This window comes from Oreochromis niloticus, linkage group LG16 (genome assembly GCF_001858045.2).
Source record: "Oreochromis niloticus isolate F11D_XX linkage group LG16, O_niloticus_UMD_NMBU, whole genome shotgun sequence".
NCBI classification, from domain to species: domain Eukaryota; kingdom Metazoa; phylum Chordata; class Actinopteri; order Cichliformes; family Cichlidae; genus Oreochromis; species Oreochromis niloticus.
Window position 1 is genome coordinate 32,140,557 of NC_031987.2, and position 17,806 is coordinate 32,158,362.

Here is a 17,806-nt window from a genome sequence, read left to right on the forward strand (position 1 = left end):
TAGTTTATCCACGGTGTCAATTAATTCTTCTACTTATGAAATGTGTTGTGTCATATGAAACACATGCCACTGAAAAATAAATTACTTTAGATGTAAATAAAGCCGACATTACAGCACAACAGTTGTCTTTTACTTATGTTAATGCATGGTGCACTACTGGTTAGCATGGGGCTGCTTTTCAGTCAGTTTTGATTTCTTGTTCTGCTGTGAGAAAACAAAAACAGAAAGTGTGTATGTAAGAACATCTTTTGGTTTTATTGAAATACATTTTGTGTGGCAGAAATAAGAGCGATGCAAAAATCAGATGTATACAGGTAACATTAATGGAGCTAGGTTTAGGTTAGCACACACTACACACAGCACACCCAATAACTTATACTCAGTCCTAGCCTATTGGTCCTGATATGTCATTATGTCTTCAGACTTTCTGCTTGTTACAATTCTCATAATGTTGTGGGCCATCAGTAATGAAAGTGAAGGGTAATGATAGCTCTACTTGGCCTGCGTGTCCTAAAGATGGAGATTTTACAGCTGTGGTGAGGAAACTGCATTCAAACTAAAAGAAAGCTTCTGGATCTTGTTTGTTCTGGATCCTGAAGGAAGGAAGATTTTGAGCCACAAGAGAACACTTTACTTTTATGTAAGCTAGCAAGGTCATGACAATGTTGGAATGCAGCTGTTTGACGAGAATTTAAAAGGGGTACTCAGTAATGGTCTTTCGCATCAGAGGTGGCTGAAAGTCTGGATGACTTAATCAGAGACGTGCTTTCTGAAAACTGGAGAAAGCAACACAAATAAAAAAGGGATGCTCATTTGGCACATCTCTAGGTACTCCTGCAGGGGTACATAACTGTGTTAAAAAATGATTTTGTCCACTAACAGTTCGTTATTGGCATTTCATCACAGGAGGTAGAATTATGTTATTGGCAATGGTAACAACTGTGGCAAAAATCATCAAGACAAACACTGTGCAAGATGTCCCAAATAAGATTCTCAGTTAGATATTTACTTTCAAGATTGTAGAGCGTGGGTCCCAAACTTCAATGAGCTGTGGCACTGTTATCTCATGTAAGGGCCACTTTAGTGTTAAGGTAGTACAATAAAACAAACAACAAAGAAAATGGTCACAAATATTTACGAAAATGTAGTTTTGTTTTGGGGGGTTTTCAAATATTGTATAACAAAACTGCAAACGTGAGCACATTGTTTTTCTCACTCTTAACTAACTGAAGCCTTTCATTGAACCACCACATAATTATAATTATATAACTATAACTGTTCGTATTTAACAAAATAAAAGTGCAGACATATGTGAAAACAGTTTTCTTTACAAATAACTAACAAAGTCAATCCCTCGACATGTTTCTGCTCTCTGCTCATGTTGCCTTCATATTAAATCACTTTGTGCTTTTTAAAGAACTTATTTTAACATTGGACTCAACAACAAACAAGTCCTCCCCAACAAAAAAATTAACTTCAAGGGCCAAATTGCATTATATTTCTTCACGTCAATATAGGAGCCACAAGTAGGGGTGATGTGGGCCGCAAGTGGCCCCCGGGCCGCGGGTTTGAGACCCCTGTTGTAGAGCATGGAATATTTAATTTTTGTGTTGACAGATTGGTTTTTTGAAACAGGCAAAGTCTTTATAAGCTGAAAGTTGCTCATTTTGGCCTTTACATTCTCGAGGTAATGCTGACTGAATATGGCAATGTTTTTCTGGTGGAAATTTAAAAAAACATTATAGTGGGCTTGTTTCAGACAGGCTTAAAAAAAGTGAAGTTATCTTTTTATGGAGCAAAGCCACTGGGCATATAAATAATTTGGTGATGCTTTGCCTATTAAAACTGGTCAAATTGCCGACTGTGATAAATGTCTATACCAAGCTGATTTCATGTTGTCTGTTCATTTGAACCAAATAAACAGCAACTCTGCAGTGAAACTTATTAAATGGTATCCTGACAAACTTAGTGCTTGATGCTGTTTGCTAACTTCATCATTTCAACTCGTTCACATATTAGTATTCCCACAACTTGCACTCCTCACAAGCAGCCAAAAAAATGCTCAGTTTATTTAAATTATTAGTTCAGAGGAAATTGATTACATGAAATGTTTCAGTAATTCATGTTTTTAAATCTTATCATGTTGCTCACTTGTAGCTGAACAAATTTCTAAAAACAAAAGAGAAGAAAAAACGAAAACTTTCTACCTTTACATATTGCACAGGCTCTCCACCATATCGCACTGACAACTTATTTTTTTCAGTTTTCTGATCTGCGTCTAATGATTACTTAATTGGACAATAAATCAGTTTTTGTGTGTTTTCATACCACAAAAAAGGAAATGATCTCTACAGTGTTCATATTTATATTTTTAACTAAACATATAATGACTTCAAAAACATCTGTTAGTAAATGAAACATCCTTTTCACTGAAGACAGAAATGGTTGTCATACTACAGTTGGAAGCTTCTCTTTATTTTCTTTTTGTGTAGCAACAATACCACATGTATACACTACATGCATTTCCACTAGTGTGGTATGGCGTCACAAAATAACCCTTTAGTTCCCTGACTGCTCAGTAGGCTTCTATGCCGTGTTGCTGGGTCAGGGGTTTGCACAATAGCCACACATCCTATGTTCCCACGCTGCAGGTATAAAAGTAACAGCTACCACTGACAGGAATACACAGAACCCACAGCTCAGTCCTGAGGAACCACCAGAAGACCGTGACCATGGGCAGAGTACGTAAAGCATTGGAAAGATTTTTATTCATTAAAAAAAAAATCAGTGGATTTCTATTCTAACAAGCTTTGTTGTTCTTTCAGATCATCTTCTACGAGGACAGGAACTTCCAGGGTCGCTCCTATGAGTGCATGAGCGACTGCTCCGACATGACCTCCTACCTGAGCAGGTGTCACTCCTGCAGGGTGGAGAGCGGCTGCTTCATGGTCTATGACCGCCCCAACTACATGGGAAACCAGTATTTCATGAGGAGGGGCGAGTACGCTGACTACATGAGCATGATGGGCATGAGGGACTGCATCAGGTCTTGCCGTATGATCCCCATGGTAGGAAAGCTGTGCTGTGGATATCATTTTCTCCAGATATCCTAGAAGGGTTTTCTGATTCTTTGTTGTGAACTGTTTCCCCTACAGTACAGAGGCCAGTACAGGATGAGGATCTATGAGAGGGAGAACTTTGGTGGTCAGATGTACGAGCTGATGGACGACTGCGACAGCATCATGGACCGCTACCGCATGTCTGACTGCATGTCCTGCCACGTGATGGATGGCCACTGGCTGATGTACGAGCAGCCCCACTACAGAGGCAGGATGATGTACCTGAGGCCCGGAGAGTACAGGAGCTTCAGGGAGATGGGCATGAGTGGGATGAGGTTCATGAGCATGAGGCGCATCATGGACATGTGCTAATTTTACATTTTGACTTCAATAAATGATATAAATTTCTAAATTCTTGTGTCATGAAATTTAATTTCATTACTGTGAACCTTTTTAAGATCATTCGTACAGAATTCAAATCCATTAAGCATCAGTGGAAACCCCCGAGTAAAAAACATGTTTTCATTCTTCTCTTGAATGGCATCTCCAAAAGACCGAATGACCACCTGTTTCTATTTGATTTGTAGAAGTCAGCCGTGGTAGACAGTGATATATGGATATGCATCCAGCCTGCCGGTATTTTTACTAATGCCTTTCAACAGTGTCGTTTCCAAGAGCAAATTCTGATTTGGTTCTGTGAAACAAACTGATGTGATATTCTTTATAAGTGTGTGGTTGGCATTTTTGGGTAACTTAGTAACATTTCAGTATCACAGCCATTAAGAAGTAATCCATTACATTACAGCATCACATCCTAAGAAACAAATTTGTAAGCAAATTTTTTGCTTTACCAACATATAACACCACATACACAATGGTTTATCATGCATATGGGTACTGCATAAAAACTGAAAATAAAGTATATAATTTGTAACTATGTTTTGATTTATGTATTTGCAGTAGTTAATGCAAATATCTTGAACGTACTGAATTTAACAAAACTGGAGAAAATAACTATGATAATATGAAGAGATTTGCTTCATTTTGGGCTCAGGGTCAACAAATTATCAGTATTTATTAGTAGTCATTGGATTTCATCATTTTGGAGCATCAAAGTGATATAGTTTATGTATGTAGTTCCATTCTGCCAGCTGAAAAGCACAATATCAGCAGTAGTGATGTTCTGATTTGTAAAAGGAGAAATTAATCTAAAAGGCAATGACAGTACAAAGATATAAGGAACATAATTGTGTAGTGTTTTTCTTCAACTATCTGAGTATTCAGGTGAATATATTTTACTAAATCTTTACCCTGGTTGGTTTTGACAGACTCCTCGAGAGCCAATTAGAATGACTGAATAAGTAACATGATCACAACAAAGAATGTATGAGAACTGACCGATAAAAGCAAGGCACCAACGAAAAGTCAGTGGCTCATATAGAGAAACTGGAAGAGTAGGTTTCAAAAAAATCTTACCAGCTGACCATATTTGATGGTTGTGGAATTCCAGGTGGAGTTTATCTGTTTTTTTCTTACTGTCCCTGCAAGGGTTTCTTCTAGATACTCCAGTTTCCCCTCACAGTCCATATGCATTAGGTTAATGGTGATTCTCAGTTGGCCATGGATGCAGATGTAAGAACGTGTGGCTATCTGTCTCAGTACAGTAAGAACATGTAAACCCCAGCCATCTAAGGATTCAAACCCAGGACCTTCTTACTGTGAGTCAGTGACGCTAACCATGGAACCACTGCGCTGCCCCTAAATCCAGTTCCCCCACAATCCTAAATTATTTCAGACCATTTGCACTTAAATCAGTTTTGATAAAAATACTCGAAAACTGGTGAGGTAGGCAATCTTGAGAAAAACAGCACGTGGTTGACCTGGTCTCCCAACAGGCTACTGGGAAGAGTAGAAGATGCCACAGTAACTTTGTTGAACTCAGTTTTAAAGAACCTGGAGAGAAAAGGTTCTCAGCCACAATATTAAAACCACTAATGAGATGAGGTGATTAATGAGTATTAATCATTCAGTAACAATGCTTTGCTTTTCCAGAAAAGTTTAGAGCATTGCATTCCTGTGGCTCTTACTTTGACATGAGCACCTGCCTAAACTTAGCTCTGAAGTGACTCGTGACACACAACAGAGATTCCAAGGCTTTGTCTTGACATCCAAACTCCCCAGATGACAGTCCAATCAAAGAACTCCATAATGAGCAGGAATAAACTTTTCCTCCACAACTGCCTTTTACAAATGTACTGCAAGCACTTTAAAACTACTTCAACAGAGGGAGCATGTCTGTGTGAAAAGAGGAAGTAAAGCTTACAGAAGTGCAATAAATACAGTTACTTCCTGTTCTAAAGTGGGGGTTTTTCAAGGTGTTTGATCTTTTTATGAAAATAGTTTATAATCAAAAAATATTATCAAAAATATTCAAAAAAAGACAATGACAGTTAAAAAAAAAAAGACTAGATACCTAATGATCTCACGACCCAATCCCTATTTTTAAAACTTCATAGCAATGGAAAATGTCAAAAGATGAAGATACATTCATTTGCACAATCTCAGTCTGTTGAAATCATTTATTCTGTTCTGAGATAACAAACAAACAACTGATGAGGTATGTTAACTTTTTTTTTGTAAATACCACCACTTGAAAACAAATTAAATATACAAATACCTGCCTTAGCATTGAAAATCACAAATTCAAACTCAGTTATAACAAATCACCATGTATACTATTTCTTTTTCCTTCTACAACTCACACAGTGTGACATAAGTTCGTAATATTAGCCTCAAGGGGCTCACTGTTACATATCAGATGATAACAAATCCACAAACTGCTATCTACTTATCTGCCTTGAGAGCTACTATCTTGCTTGTTGATATAAATTCACTATTGTACTATACAGCTTGCAGAAAATCTATACTTTTGAAAAGTCACTCACATCTATATAAATAACGTTCTAAGCAATTTTTAGAAAAAAAAAAAAAGAAAAAAAAAAACCTCTGCTCTTGTGAAAGGAAAATTCTGTTAAGAGGTTATGACCTTGTTGGTATATGGGTAAGCAACTAAAAACTGTATAGGCTTCTATAATAGCTTGCTGTGTCAGGGCTTTGAACAATGGAGGGGCAAACTGTCTTTGTCTCTTGCCAGGTATAAATATAACTTGTTCAGACAGCCAGTGCATCAGTTCAAAAACAGTTCTCTAAGAGACCTGAATCACCGCAGTCAACATGGGCAAGGTAGGAAACTAAATTGTTAAATCAACATTAATTAGCCTGTATTTAAGTTATCTTGGAGAGCATGATTGTAAAAATTGTCCTTTAAACCCATCGTACTTATTTCAGATCATCTTCTACGAGGACAGGAACTTCCAGGGTCGCTCCTATGAGTGCATGAGCGACTGCCCCGACATGTCCTCCTACCTGAGCAGGTGTCACTCCTGCAGGGTGGAGAGCGGCTGCTTCATGGTCTATGACCGCCCCAACTTCATGGGAAACCAGTATTTCATGAGGAGGGGCGAGTACGCTGACTACATGAGCATGATGGGCATGAGTGGTGGTATCAGGTCTTGCCGTATGATCCCCATGGTAGGTGTAAAGTGGTGGTACTTCCATATAATACCTTTTTGGAATTAACATCAGTTTCATGTTTAATTTTATTTTGTCTTGTGTCTACAAAACAGTACAGAGGCCAGTTCAGGATGAGGATCTATGAGAGGGAGAACTTCGGTGGTCAGATGTACGAACTGATGGACGACTGCGACAGCATCATGGACCGCTACCGCATGTCTGACTGCCAGTCCTGCCACGTGATGGATGGCCACTGGCTGATGTACGAGCAGGCCCACTACAGAGGCAGGATGATGTACCTGAGGCCCGGAGAGTACAGGAGCTTCAGGGACATGGGCATGAGTGGGATGAGGTTCATGAGCATGAGGCGCATCATGGACATGTGCTAATTTTACATTTTGACTTCAATAAATGATATAAATTTCTAAATTCTTGTGTCATGACATTTAATTTCATTACTAACTTAGAGAAGTTACATTTCAGTATGACAGCCATTAAAAAGTAATCCATTACATTACAGCATCACATCCTCAGAAACAAATTCGTAAGAATACTTTTGCTTTACCAACATATAACACCACATACACAATGGTTTAAAATGCATATGGGTACTGCATAAAAATAGAAAATAAAGTGCATTGTGTACATAAGAACATCTTTTGGTTTTATTGAAATACATTTTGTGTGGCAGAAATAAGAGCGATGCAAAAATCAGATGTATACCGGTAACATTAATGGAGCTAGGTTTAGGTTAGCACACACTACACACAGCAGATCTCAGTAATGGTCTTTGGCATCAGAGCTGGCTGAAAATCTGGACGACTTAATCAGAGACCTGCTTTCTGAACAATGGAGGAAGCAATACAAATAAAAAAGGGATGCTCCTTTGGTATGTCGCTAGATACTCAGGGGTACATAACTATGTTAAAAAAGCAAGAAAAAGTGATTTTGTCCACTAACAGTTCGTTATTGGCATTTCATCGCAGGAGGTAGAATTTATGTTATTGGCAATGATAACAACTGCGACAAAAATCATCAAGACAAACACTGTGCAAGATGTCCCAAATAAGATTCTCAATTAGTTATCTCCTTTCAAGGTTGTGGAGCGTGGAATATTTTATTTTTGTGTTGACAGTTTGGATTTTTGAATTAGGCAAAGTCTTTATAAGCTGAAGGTTGCTCACTTTTGTTTTACCAACATTGAACACCCCTTTGCATTTACATTGATCCTGTTGGTTATATGGCCCAGTGAGGGTGTAGCTTTCACTTTACATATGACTGCATTACTTCACCTCACTGCATAGGAAGTTGGTATTGGTAGCATCTCCTATATCACATCACCAGCTTGTTCATTTGCCCCTGAGGACACGCTTCAGCCAAATTTGAGAAGAGTGTTGTGGAGCTGTGGCGCTTCTTAGTAGCTGGCAGAAACTGATTGTCACCACCAAGTGTTGATTCTAAATGTCCACTAGCACCAATCACAGGTATGGTCATAGGTCAGAGCGTCAGTTGCTACTGATAAAAAAAAAAACAGCAGTTTCAAGTGGGGGATGCTGTTGGGTAAACAGTTTTTCATGGTGGGGGGGGGCAAGAATGTGCAACCTATTCAATTTTAGAATTCCTACTTAATGTTAATTATAGCTACACATACTTCACAGTGTGTCTCCATCCAGTCTTCCTCACCCCAACCAGTCGCGGCAGATGGCCATCCCTCCCTGAGCCTGGTTCTGCTGGAGTTTTCTTCCAGTTTAAAGGGAGTTTTTCCTTTCCACTTCCACCAAAGTGCTAGCTCACCAAGAGTTATATGATTCTTGAGGTTTTCTCGGTTTTCTTTATATTATTGTACGGTCTTTATGTTACAGCATAAAGCACCTTGAGGCAACTGTTGCTGTGATTTGGCGCTATATAAATAGAAATGCATTGAATTTAAAATGTACTTTTACAATATAATGGCCTTTCTTGCTGCCATCTCACTTGCTGACAAGACTGCCACAAAGTACTTTAAAACATTTCTTTGTAACCACTGCCAATAGGAATTGGGCAGGTACCCTGTTAAACTAAACTGCTAAACGACTCAAAACTTGAGCTTCTGAAATAACCCCCAATGTGAAAAATACTATTGACATATTTACATGGCAACTTTAAAATTAGACATCATTATTTTTGTATGTATTTCTTCTTATACAGAACTATAGACAGCACCATTTTATGGATTTACTATATCCATGTGTGATTTTAGACTTCAAATAAATGTACTGGCTGCTCTCTTTTACTATATAATGTACTGCATTTACTTCAGGCTACGTCCACACGTACACGGGTATTTTTGAAAACGCAGATTTTTCTATGCATTTGCATCTTTGTCTACACATAAACTGCGTTTTCGATCACTGAAAACTGAGATTTTTAAAAACTCCTGCCAAGGTGGAGATTTTCGATAACTCAGTTTTTGTGTTTACGTGTGGACGAGGAAAACAGAGATTTACTCACGCAACCCGTGTGGACGTACTACGTCCACATGCAACCACACATACACGAGTATTTTTGAAAACAGAGATTTTTCTTTTTTTTTAAAAAAATCCCGTCCACACGTAAAAGCCAAAAACGAAGGAAAACGCTGCCAGGAACATTCCAAAGCAACAGGTGGCGATATATTCCTATCCATGTAGAAATGTTGGCCAATCAGAAGTCTAGAAGCCTGGGTGGGAAAGAGTAAACAAAGATGGCGCATAGAAGCAGAAGCGAGTCCTATGTGTGGAGGGACAGTAACTGTGTGTGTATATGTAAGCATTTAAACACTACAGAGAGTAAAATTAACATTAACAGTATTTTGTCTAAGTCTACCATTGTGGGAATTCATTTCACCGAAACAATAACCTGGCGCACAGTGTGACGTCAAAAGAGGTGCACACCTTTTTCGAAAATCTCCAGGAGTTTTTAAAAATCTCCGTTTTCAGTGACTGAAAATGCCATTTACATGTGGACGAAAGGTGCAAACGCATAAAAAAATCTGTGTTTTCAAAAATACTCGTGTACGTGTGGACATCAGTCTCAACTACAGTGAAAAAGTTGCACCCTCCTGATTTCTACCTTTTTTACATATTTGATATATTGAAATGTTTCAGATGATGAAACTAATTTTAATATTAAACAAAGATAATTAAAGTAAATGCAAAAGCTGTTTTTAAATGATGATATCATTTATTAAGGAAAAAAGGCTATCCAAAACTATGTGGCCCTATGTGAAAAAGTACTTGCCCTCTAAAACTAATAACTGGTTTTGTCACCCTCTGTATCAAAAACTGCTATCAAGTAGTTGTGATAAGTGGCAAAAGGTCTTTTACATATCTGTGGAGGAATCTTGGCCCACTCATCTTTGCAGAATTGTTTTAATTCAGCCACACCAACCATTCACGCTTAATGCCAAAGCATCTCAATTAGATTAAAGTCCAGAATTTGACTAGACCACCTCAAAACCATCATTTTGGGGGGTTTTGAGCCTTTCAGAAGTGATCCTGCTAAATTGTCTAAGATCATTGTCCTGCTGCATAACCCAAATGCTATTGAACCTCATGGGATGAAATATTAGCAGGACATTCTTCCTTCAGGGTTTTCTGGTTGAGAGCAGAATTCATGGTTTCACTGAAATTGGTCCAAATCCTGAAGCCGCAAAGTAGCTCCCAACCATCACACTATCACCACCATGTTTGACTCTTTATATGATGTGCTTTGTACAAAATGCTGTGTTAGCATTGCACCAAGTGTAATGGTCTCAAAACTTCAACACAGAAGTTCAACACAGAATATTTTCCCGAACATCTTGGCGATCACCAAGATGTTTTGTGGCAAATATAAGACAAGTCAGCACTGTGGACTCACAGTAAAAAGGTCCTGAGTGGCTACGTAACCCTTTCCACACTGACAGGTGTGACTGACTTTGTGTGTTTCTTTAGACTGTGGCATGTGTTCCTTTGTGAGATCTATTAGCCTACTTCAGTTTGAGACACAGATGTGGCTGTAATCAGACCTGCGGGTGCATTTTTAGTGATATTATATGTTTGTTTGTTTGTTTGTTTGTTTTTTTGCTAAGTTAATTTTGTTTCAGATGCTGTAAACATTTTCCAAACTTACTCAATATCTTTTCCAACTTTGGGTTGGAAGATAAGATAAAAAAGTATTTTTTATCTTATCTTAATAAATCAAATTGTTTTATGCAGGTATCATTTACATTGAAAAACAACTTGCAACTTTTTTTAAAGAAATAAACTTGTACAATACTACTCTAACGATGAATTAGTCCCCTCATCTAGTGTTGCGTTAATGACAGAATTATGTCATGTAACACTACCAAATTCAGTATTGTTAGATAAATAATGACAAGTGAGCCAAATCTGGCCCTTTGGCAAATATACGTGATTGATTTTTAGTTTTCTGTTAACACAGAAACTTTTTCACAAATCAGTTGAAGAGTCCAATGAAAATATAAAACTGATTTAATTCCAATACACAGGACCTTATAATATATTGATGCTACTTTGAAATAAAATGTAATTGATTTGTTATATTTATACCTGCCTTATTCAAACCTTAAACTCCTAAGAGGCAGTTTGCTTTGAAGTTTTGGTTTATAGTTTTGATTTTGATTTCTCTCTGTGTTTTTTTAATAGCTATAAGTAGTAGAGACACAATTTGTAACAATCTATTAACCAGCTTATGAAACACTAACAGGCTAAAGTGTAGACTGAAATAAATAGCTTTTTTTCCGCAAATCCATAAAAAAACATGTTCTCAGCTTAAACGTTAAAGAAATCCTTAAGGTTAAGGCAGATAAAGGGCTTTCGTTAATGACATCCATTCATAATGTTTAGTCCTGAAAATGTAACATACTATAGACTATCATGGTCACACAACAGGATACTCATTTCTATAAATTAGCCACTTACAAATGACAGGGCCATACAGTGTTGTTTGAAAGGCTAAAAAAAGGGACTATTGTCTGTTTCACTGTATTGTAACTCCAAAAAATGCTCATTGTATTGAGTTCCCTATGGAAAAATCCATTCTAAAGTCTTCTAGGGGATCCAGTCACATGGACATGTAACAAATGTCCTGCACTCTATAGGCCTCTATACCATGTTGACGAGTCAGGGCTTTACACAATGGCAGCCAGAGATTCTTTGGGTTCAGTCAGGTATAAAAGTACCAGTTAAAACAGGACCATCATCAGTGTACCACTCACACAGCTTTACGAAGTAGTAACACACTGTGAAGCAACTAACTGTGATCATGGGCAGGGTATGCGTATTCACCTCATTAACTGCTGTCATCATTGGTCGAATTCTGTATTATTTTGAGCGTGGTTGTTGACGTGTGTCAGCTGAATCTAACTCCAATCCCTTTTTTCAGATCATCTTCTACGAGGACAGGAACTTCCAGGGTCGCTCCTATGAGTGCATGAGCGACTGCTCTGACATGTCCAACTACCTGAGCAGGTGTCACTCCTGCAGGGTGGAGAGTGGCTGCTTCATGGTCTATGACCGCCCCAACTTCATGGGAAACCAGTATTTCATGAGGAGGGGCGAGTACGCTGACTACATGAGCATGATGGGCATGAGGGACTGCATCAGGTCTTGCCGTATGATCCCCATGGTAGGAAAGCTGTGCTGTGGATATCATTTTCTCCAGATATCCTAGAAGGGTTTTCTGATTCTTTGTTGTGAACTGTTTCCCCTACAGCACAGAGGCCAGTTCAGGATGAGGATCTATGAGAGGGAGAACTTCGGTGGTCAGATGTACGAGCTGATGGACGACTGCGACAACATCATGGACCGCTACCGCATGTCTGACTGCATGTCCTGCCACGTGATGGATGGCCACTGGCTGATGTATGAGCAGCCCCACTACAGAGGCAGGATGATGTACCTGAGGCCCGGAGAGTACAGGAGCTTTAGGGACATGGGAATGGGAGGCATGAGGTTCATGAGCATGAGGCGCATCATGGACATGTAAAAAAAAAAAAAGTATAGAATGAACAAATAAATAAAACTTTTGACAAAATATTTTTGTGTTATACATTGATTATTATTAATTTTACCATTCTTGTATCATGTCTCTAAAGCCATACGATGATTTTAGTACAGATTAACTACATATTTGGCATCAGCACTGACACAACTGGATGGACAACCAGGTATAACAGATGGGCTCAACTTAATTTGGTGTTGCATAAAAGAAATCACAACCCCATTTCTGAAAATGGTAACGGTAACACGACCATGGGCAAAACTTTCAATATTTCATCATCTACAGTAGATAATATTATCAAACAATTCCAAAATTATGGATAAATCGATTTCTGCACGGCACAAGACAGTAGCTGCAAAGGACACCATTGATTCTTTATAACACAAATTTTCACTCCACCTGAACCATAAATTCTTCTGTACACATAAGAAGCAGCTTCACTCTTGACAGGATTTGTACTATGTTAGACTTCTGCCTCACTGCTGTTATTTCAGAAATGACAGTTTCTAGTCACTGGTTCTGATATGTGGTTCGAAATCAAAACCAGGGGAGTGGAGTAGCAGGTTCAGGGGGCAGGGTTAGGGGAGGTTGGAGGCCAGCTGTAACTCAGTATTTCCATCATGTCTCCCCTATTTTAGTATCTGCCAGGACCTGGAGGACAGAGGAGGGAACAGAGAGCGGACAGAGCACATGGGCCAGCGGCTGAGCTTGAGGGAGGGAGCTGAAAAGCATCCCAGTGACGCTGTCGTTCAAAAAACACTGTGTAAATAAAATTTTCCTTAAGGTCTTCCAGGCAATGGTACCCTGCAGCTGTTCCCACTGCTGTCCACGGATGCCCAGGCAGTGGTGTTTTTAAACCAGTCCAGTTTATTATCTCTGTGTGGACTGAGGTATTTATAGTTTTCCACAATGACCACAACAACCCCCTGGATAGAAACAGGGGTCACAGATTTCCTGGTCCTCCTAAAATCCACAATCAATGCTTTGGTCTTTGCCACATTGAGCTGCAGATGATTCTGCTCACACCAGGTGACAAAGGAGTCCACCAGAGACTTTAATCAGCCTCCTCACCCTTAGTGATGCATCCAAACACCACAGCATCATCAGAAAACTTGGCAGAAGAAGATGTCAGGTATCTGTGCAGTGGTTGAAGTCTGTGGTGTAGAGGCTGAAGCTCCTGTGTTGCTGATCACCTTGTAAGGCACACATATTGTAGTTGTTCTGCCAGGTAATCAACAATTAAGGACACAAGAGAAGAATCCACCTACATCGCTGTCACTTATCACCCAGGACAGTCGAACTGATGGAGTTGAACGCACTGGACAAGTTGAGAAACATGACCGTCACAGTGCTGACAGGCTAGTCCAGATGGGTTTGGATATGATTGAGAAGGTAGATTATGGCATCCTCAGCCATGAGCGCCGCGGTAAGCAAACTGAAGGGGCTCCAGATGTGGTCTGAGGTTGGAGTTGGTCAAGGATGAGTCTTTCTAGGGTCTTAATGACGTGGGAAGTCTGTGCCACAGGTCTGTAATACTGGGGGCCACCAGGACATGGTGTTTTGGTACAGGAACGAGGCCTGACATCTTCCACAGCATGGGGACCCTCTGAAGACTCATCGTGACAAGTTTATAAAAGACTCCACAAAGGTAGGGGCGCATGCTTTGAGGACACAGGGACTCACCCTGTCAACTAAGCTGGTTGGTGGAGTGATAGGTGGGGGAGGGGTGTCAAGAATTTCACAGGAGGCTGTGGTGCAATGTGGAGAGAGAGGGAGAGTTTGGTGTGGCTGGGTAAATTTACATGGGCAAATAATATGGCCTGATTCCAACAGCACACAGTTCAATGTCCGTCTCGCCGCCTCCCTCCTTCTCCTCTTAATAACAATAACACTAATAATACTAAAACTACTACTGATAATAATAATAATAACAATAATGATAATAACACATTTTATTTAAAAGCTCCTTTGAAGACACCCAAGGACACTTAACAATAGAATAAAACACATACAACAATGACAAAATGATGAACAATAAAAGCAAAAAAGGACAAGATAAAATAAACAAACAATAGGTTTACAGTGAATATGCAGATTTGAACAGATGGGTTTTGAGTTGAGATTTAAACTGGGGGAGAGAACCAATGTTTCTTATATCTGGGGGTAGAGAGTTCAGAGCTGAGGCTGAGGCAGAAAGAAGACACAACAAGTTGGATAGAAGAAAAAGGTCGAAGTGAGCAGGCAGAAGAGGTAGTGCTGAACAGGTTAGAAAGGTAAGGAGGCGCAAGGTTATGCCTTGAAGGTGAGCAGAAGAAGCTTGTATATTATCCGGAATTTCACAGGGTGTCATGATGCGACTGTGTGCAGGCAGAAAGGACCCAATTGCAGACTACACAGAGACGAGAAAGTGAACTCAAAAGGCAGCTTTATTGCTGACACAAGGAGAAAACGGTACAAAACTAAACTGGAAAAATATAAACTAAACACACGGAGAGGCACACAAGGAAATACACAGCCATGGATGAGGGAGATCGCGATAACGAGCCTGAGGGAGACGCTGACATAAATACACAGAAGGATAACGAGGAAATGAGAACACACAGGGAACGCAGCTGATACGAATTAACAAAACGCCACAGGGGAACTACATGGAATGCAGAAACATGAGACTTCCACAATAAAACAGGAAACGGGAATGGAAGAGTGGCAGACTAGAGGGAGCAAGGGAACATGAGGGAGAGAGAGTGCATACGTGACAGGCTGGGGAAACATAGATAAACATGATGGAGTGAAACACAAGGAGGGGAAAACAGGGCACAAGAACATACCTAAATACAAAACACAAACACACCGAGGGAGGCACAGGGGCCAAAGACACGAGGGGAAATCCAGTAAACAAAACTAAACAACCTGCATACACTTTTGACTAACAAGGTGGACTCAAACCATAATACCAAACAAAATACAAGAAAACTCAAAACGCTGGGTCAAATGACCCAGGATTGTGACACAGAGAGCCGGTGAAGTTCCTGGAGAACAGGGGTGATGTGCTGGCAGGAGGTGGTTCTGGTAATAATGCGGGCAGCTGAGTTTTGAACCAGTTGAAGCTTATGGAGGGATTTTTGGAGGAGACCATGCAAGAGAGAAGTACAATAGTCAATGTGAGAAGTAACGAGACTATAAACAAGAATGGATGCAGACTGGGTGGAAAGAGAAGAACATAATCTGTTAATGTTGAGTAGGTGTAAATAGGCAGAACGGGTGATATTATTGATGTGAGATTTATAGGATAGTGAACTGTCTAGGATGACACCAAGGCTCTTAACCTGAGGTGAAGGGAAAACTGTGGAGTTATCAATAGTGAGTGACAAATGATTCATCTGACCTTCACCTCTGCATCCAAGGTGTGTTTTTCTCCAGATTTCATCCGGTACGTCTGTGGGTCTGGCTCACAAGCCACCAGGATCTGGGCAATTAGCTGACCTCTGAAGTAAATACTGCATGCGGTGTGTTGCTGCTGCGCCACTGTCCCATTCCTGAAATAAAGTAACAGTTAAGTTGCAAAAAGAACAATAAAAATCTCTCACAATCCACATGTTTGAGAGAAAACTATATAAGCAAACTAACACTCTGAATAACAGTAAAAGATGAGGAAAAACAAAAAAGTAAGAAAAAGTTGAAGTATGGAGAAAAAGCAGGAACAATTGAAACAGGCGGCTGATGCATCCACACTATAGTTTATGAGACCTTTCTTAACCTATTTAGTTCACCTGATGCAAGATGTTAGCGGGGGTTGAGGCGCCTGGGAAGGGATTTCAAAGCGTCATTGCAGGTGGCAGACAGTTGGTGTTGTAAGCCACCCCCTCTGTTGAAACATGGGCGTTCACAGTGGACATACGTGGCCTCATTCACTCTCTTTCAAACCATCTGTCTTCTCTGTCCAGAATGTGAACATTAGCAGCCCCTTTTCCATTAGATGTGGATGTACAGCGGAGTCTTGTCATGTTGAGGTGGACCGTCCATTTATGGAGCTGTTGTGTTTGTCCAATAAAGAGTTCTGAGCACTCCTCGCTGCACAGATGGTTGGATGGCTCTCCTGCCTCAGACAGGCAATGGGGGTGTATGGTGGGGTGTGGTTGGGGGCTCAGAGCTGCAGGGGAGGGATGGAGAAGTGGGTTCAGGGGGCAGCGGAAGGGGAATCTCTTCGTCAAGTCTCATGGTATTTATCTAGTCTTGTCTCCCCTGTTTAGTAGCTTGCTGGGACCTGGTGGAGAGAGGAGCTGAGCTGGATCCAGAGATGGCCAGGATGACAGGAGCGCTGTGAAAAAGAAAGAGAAAAGCAAATCTTGCACTTCATCAGCTTCTGTGCATGTTGATTGTTGTCCTGCTACACTGGGACTTGGGAATCATTAACCATGCAAAACACTGCTCAAGCCTTTTAATTCAGCTGTTTTTTTGTTTTGTTTTATTTATTTATTTTAAATGCATAGGCTTGTGTTTCTGAGCTCATGAACAACTGTTGTTTTCAGAGATACGTGGTCTTCACAGGAGGGTCACTAGAAAAATATGGCTTATAGAATAATTTTTTCTGCTTGCCTTTTAGTCACCACACACCACTGCATTACATACTATATGCAAAAAGTAAACGTCCATCTCTTAGAGAGGAGGTTGACTTTACAGTACACAAATAAATTAATTCTGTGGTCTTCCTTGTGGCTCCTACACTCTGTTGCCTTTTACCTGTTACGTTCTGGATCAGCAAAATGTAACAGGACAATCTTGCTAGACAGACTACTTAAAAGCAATGCTTCCTAAATTTCATCTACACATCAAATATGCAATCAGAGGAAAACCACACTGGAAAAGTCATATTCAAATAGAAAACTGCCTCATTTATGTGTGTATGAGCAGGTAAATGAGGCAAGTTGTATGAAGCATTTTGAGCACTCAGAACAGAAAAATGCTAAATAAGGACCAGTCTACTTACCGTTGTTTTATTTTTCAGGCAGTGAATGGCCCAAAAGTACAAGGTTCATGAACCTAAAAACAAACAAAACAAAATGTTTCCACAGTAAAAATACCACAATAATAAATATTAAAGGGGAAACATAAGCTTTATATATACAGACAAAAAGACCAACTGAGAGAGA

General features: G+C 39.8%; 3 protein-coding genes across 3 annotated transcripts; all 3 read left to right on the plus strand.

The window, feature by feature from the left end:
* Positions 1 to 2,697: 2,697 nt before the first annotated feature.
* Positions 2,698 to 3,471, plus strand: LOC109197491 (gamma-crystallin M3). Its single transcript, XM_019352602.1, has 3 exons — positions 2,698 to 2,741; positions 2,826 to 3,068; positions 3,156 to 3,471. Exons 1-3 carry the CDS (start codon positions 2,733 to 2,735, stop codon positions 3,429 to 3,431), a joined length of 528 nt encoding a protein of 175 aa, XP_019208147.1. The 5' UTR covers positions 2,698 to 2,732; the 3' UTR covers positions 3,432 to 3,471.
* A 2,711-nt stretch (positions 3,472 to 6,182) lies between these two features.
* Positions 6,183 to 7,061, plus strand: LOC109197490 (gamma-crystallin M3). The gene is made up of 3 exons (XM_019352601.2): positions 6,183 to 6,302; positions 6,408 to 6,650; positions 6,746 to 7,061. Exons 1-3 carry the CDS (start codon positions 6,294 to 6,296, stop codon positions 7,019 to 7,021), a joined length of 528 nt encoding a protein of 175 aa, XP_019208146.1. The 5' UTR covers positions 6,183 to 6,293; the 3' UTR covers positions 7,022 to 7,061.
* A 4,796-nt stretch (positions 7,062 to 11,857) lies between these two features.
* LOC109197692 (gamma-crystallin M3) lies at positions 11,858 to 12,691 on the plus strand. The gene is made up of 3 exons (XM_019353418.1): positions 11,858 to 11,927; positions 12,039 to 12,281; positions 12,369 to 12,691. The coding sequence occupies exons 1-3, from the start codon at positions 11,919 to 11,921 to the stop codon at positions 12,639 to 12,641; spliced, it is 525 nt and encodes a 174-aa protein (XP_019208963.1). The 5' UTR covers positions 11,858 to 11,918; the 3' UTR covers positions 12,642 to 12,691.
* Positions 12,692 to 17,806: the final 5,115 nt, after the last annotated feature.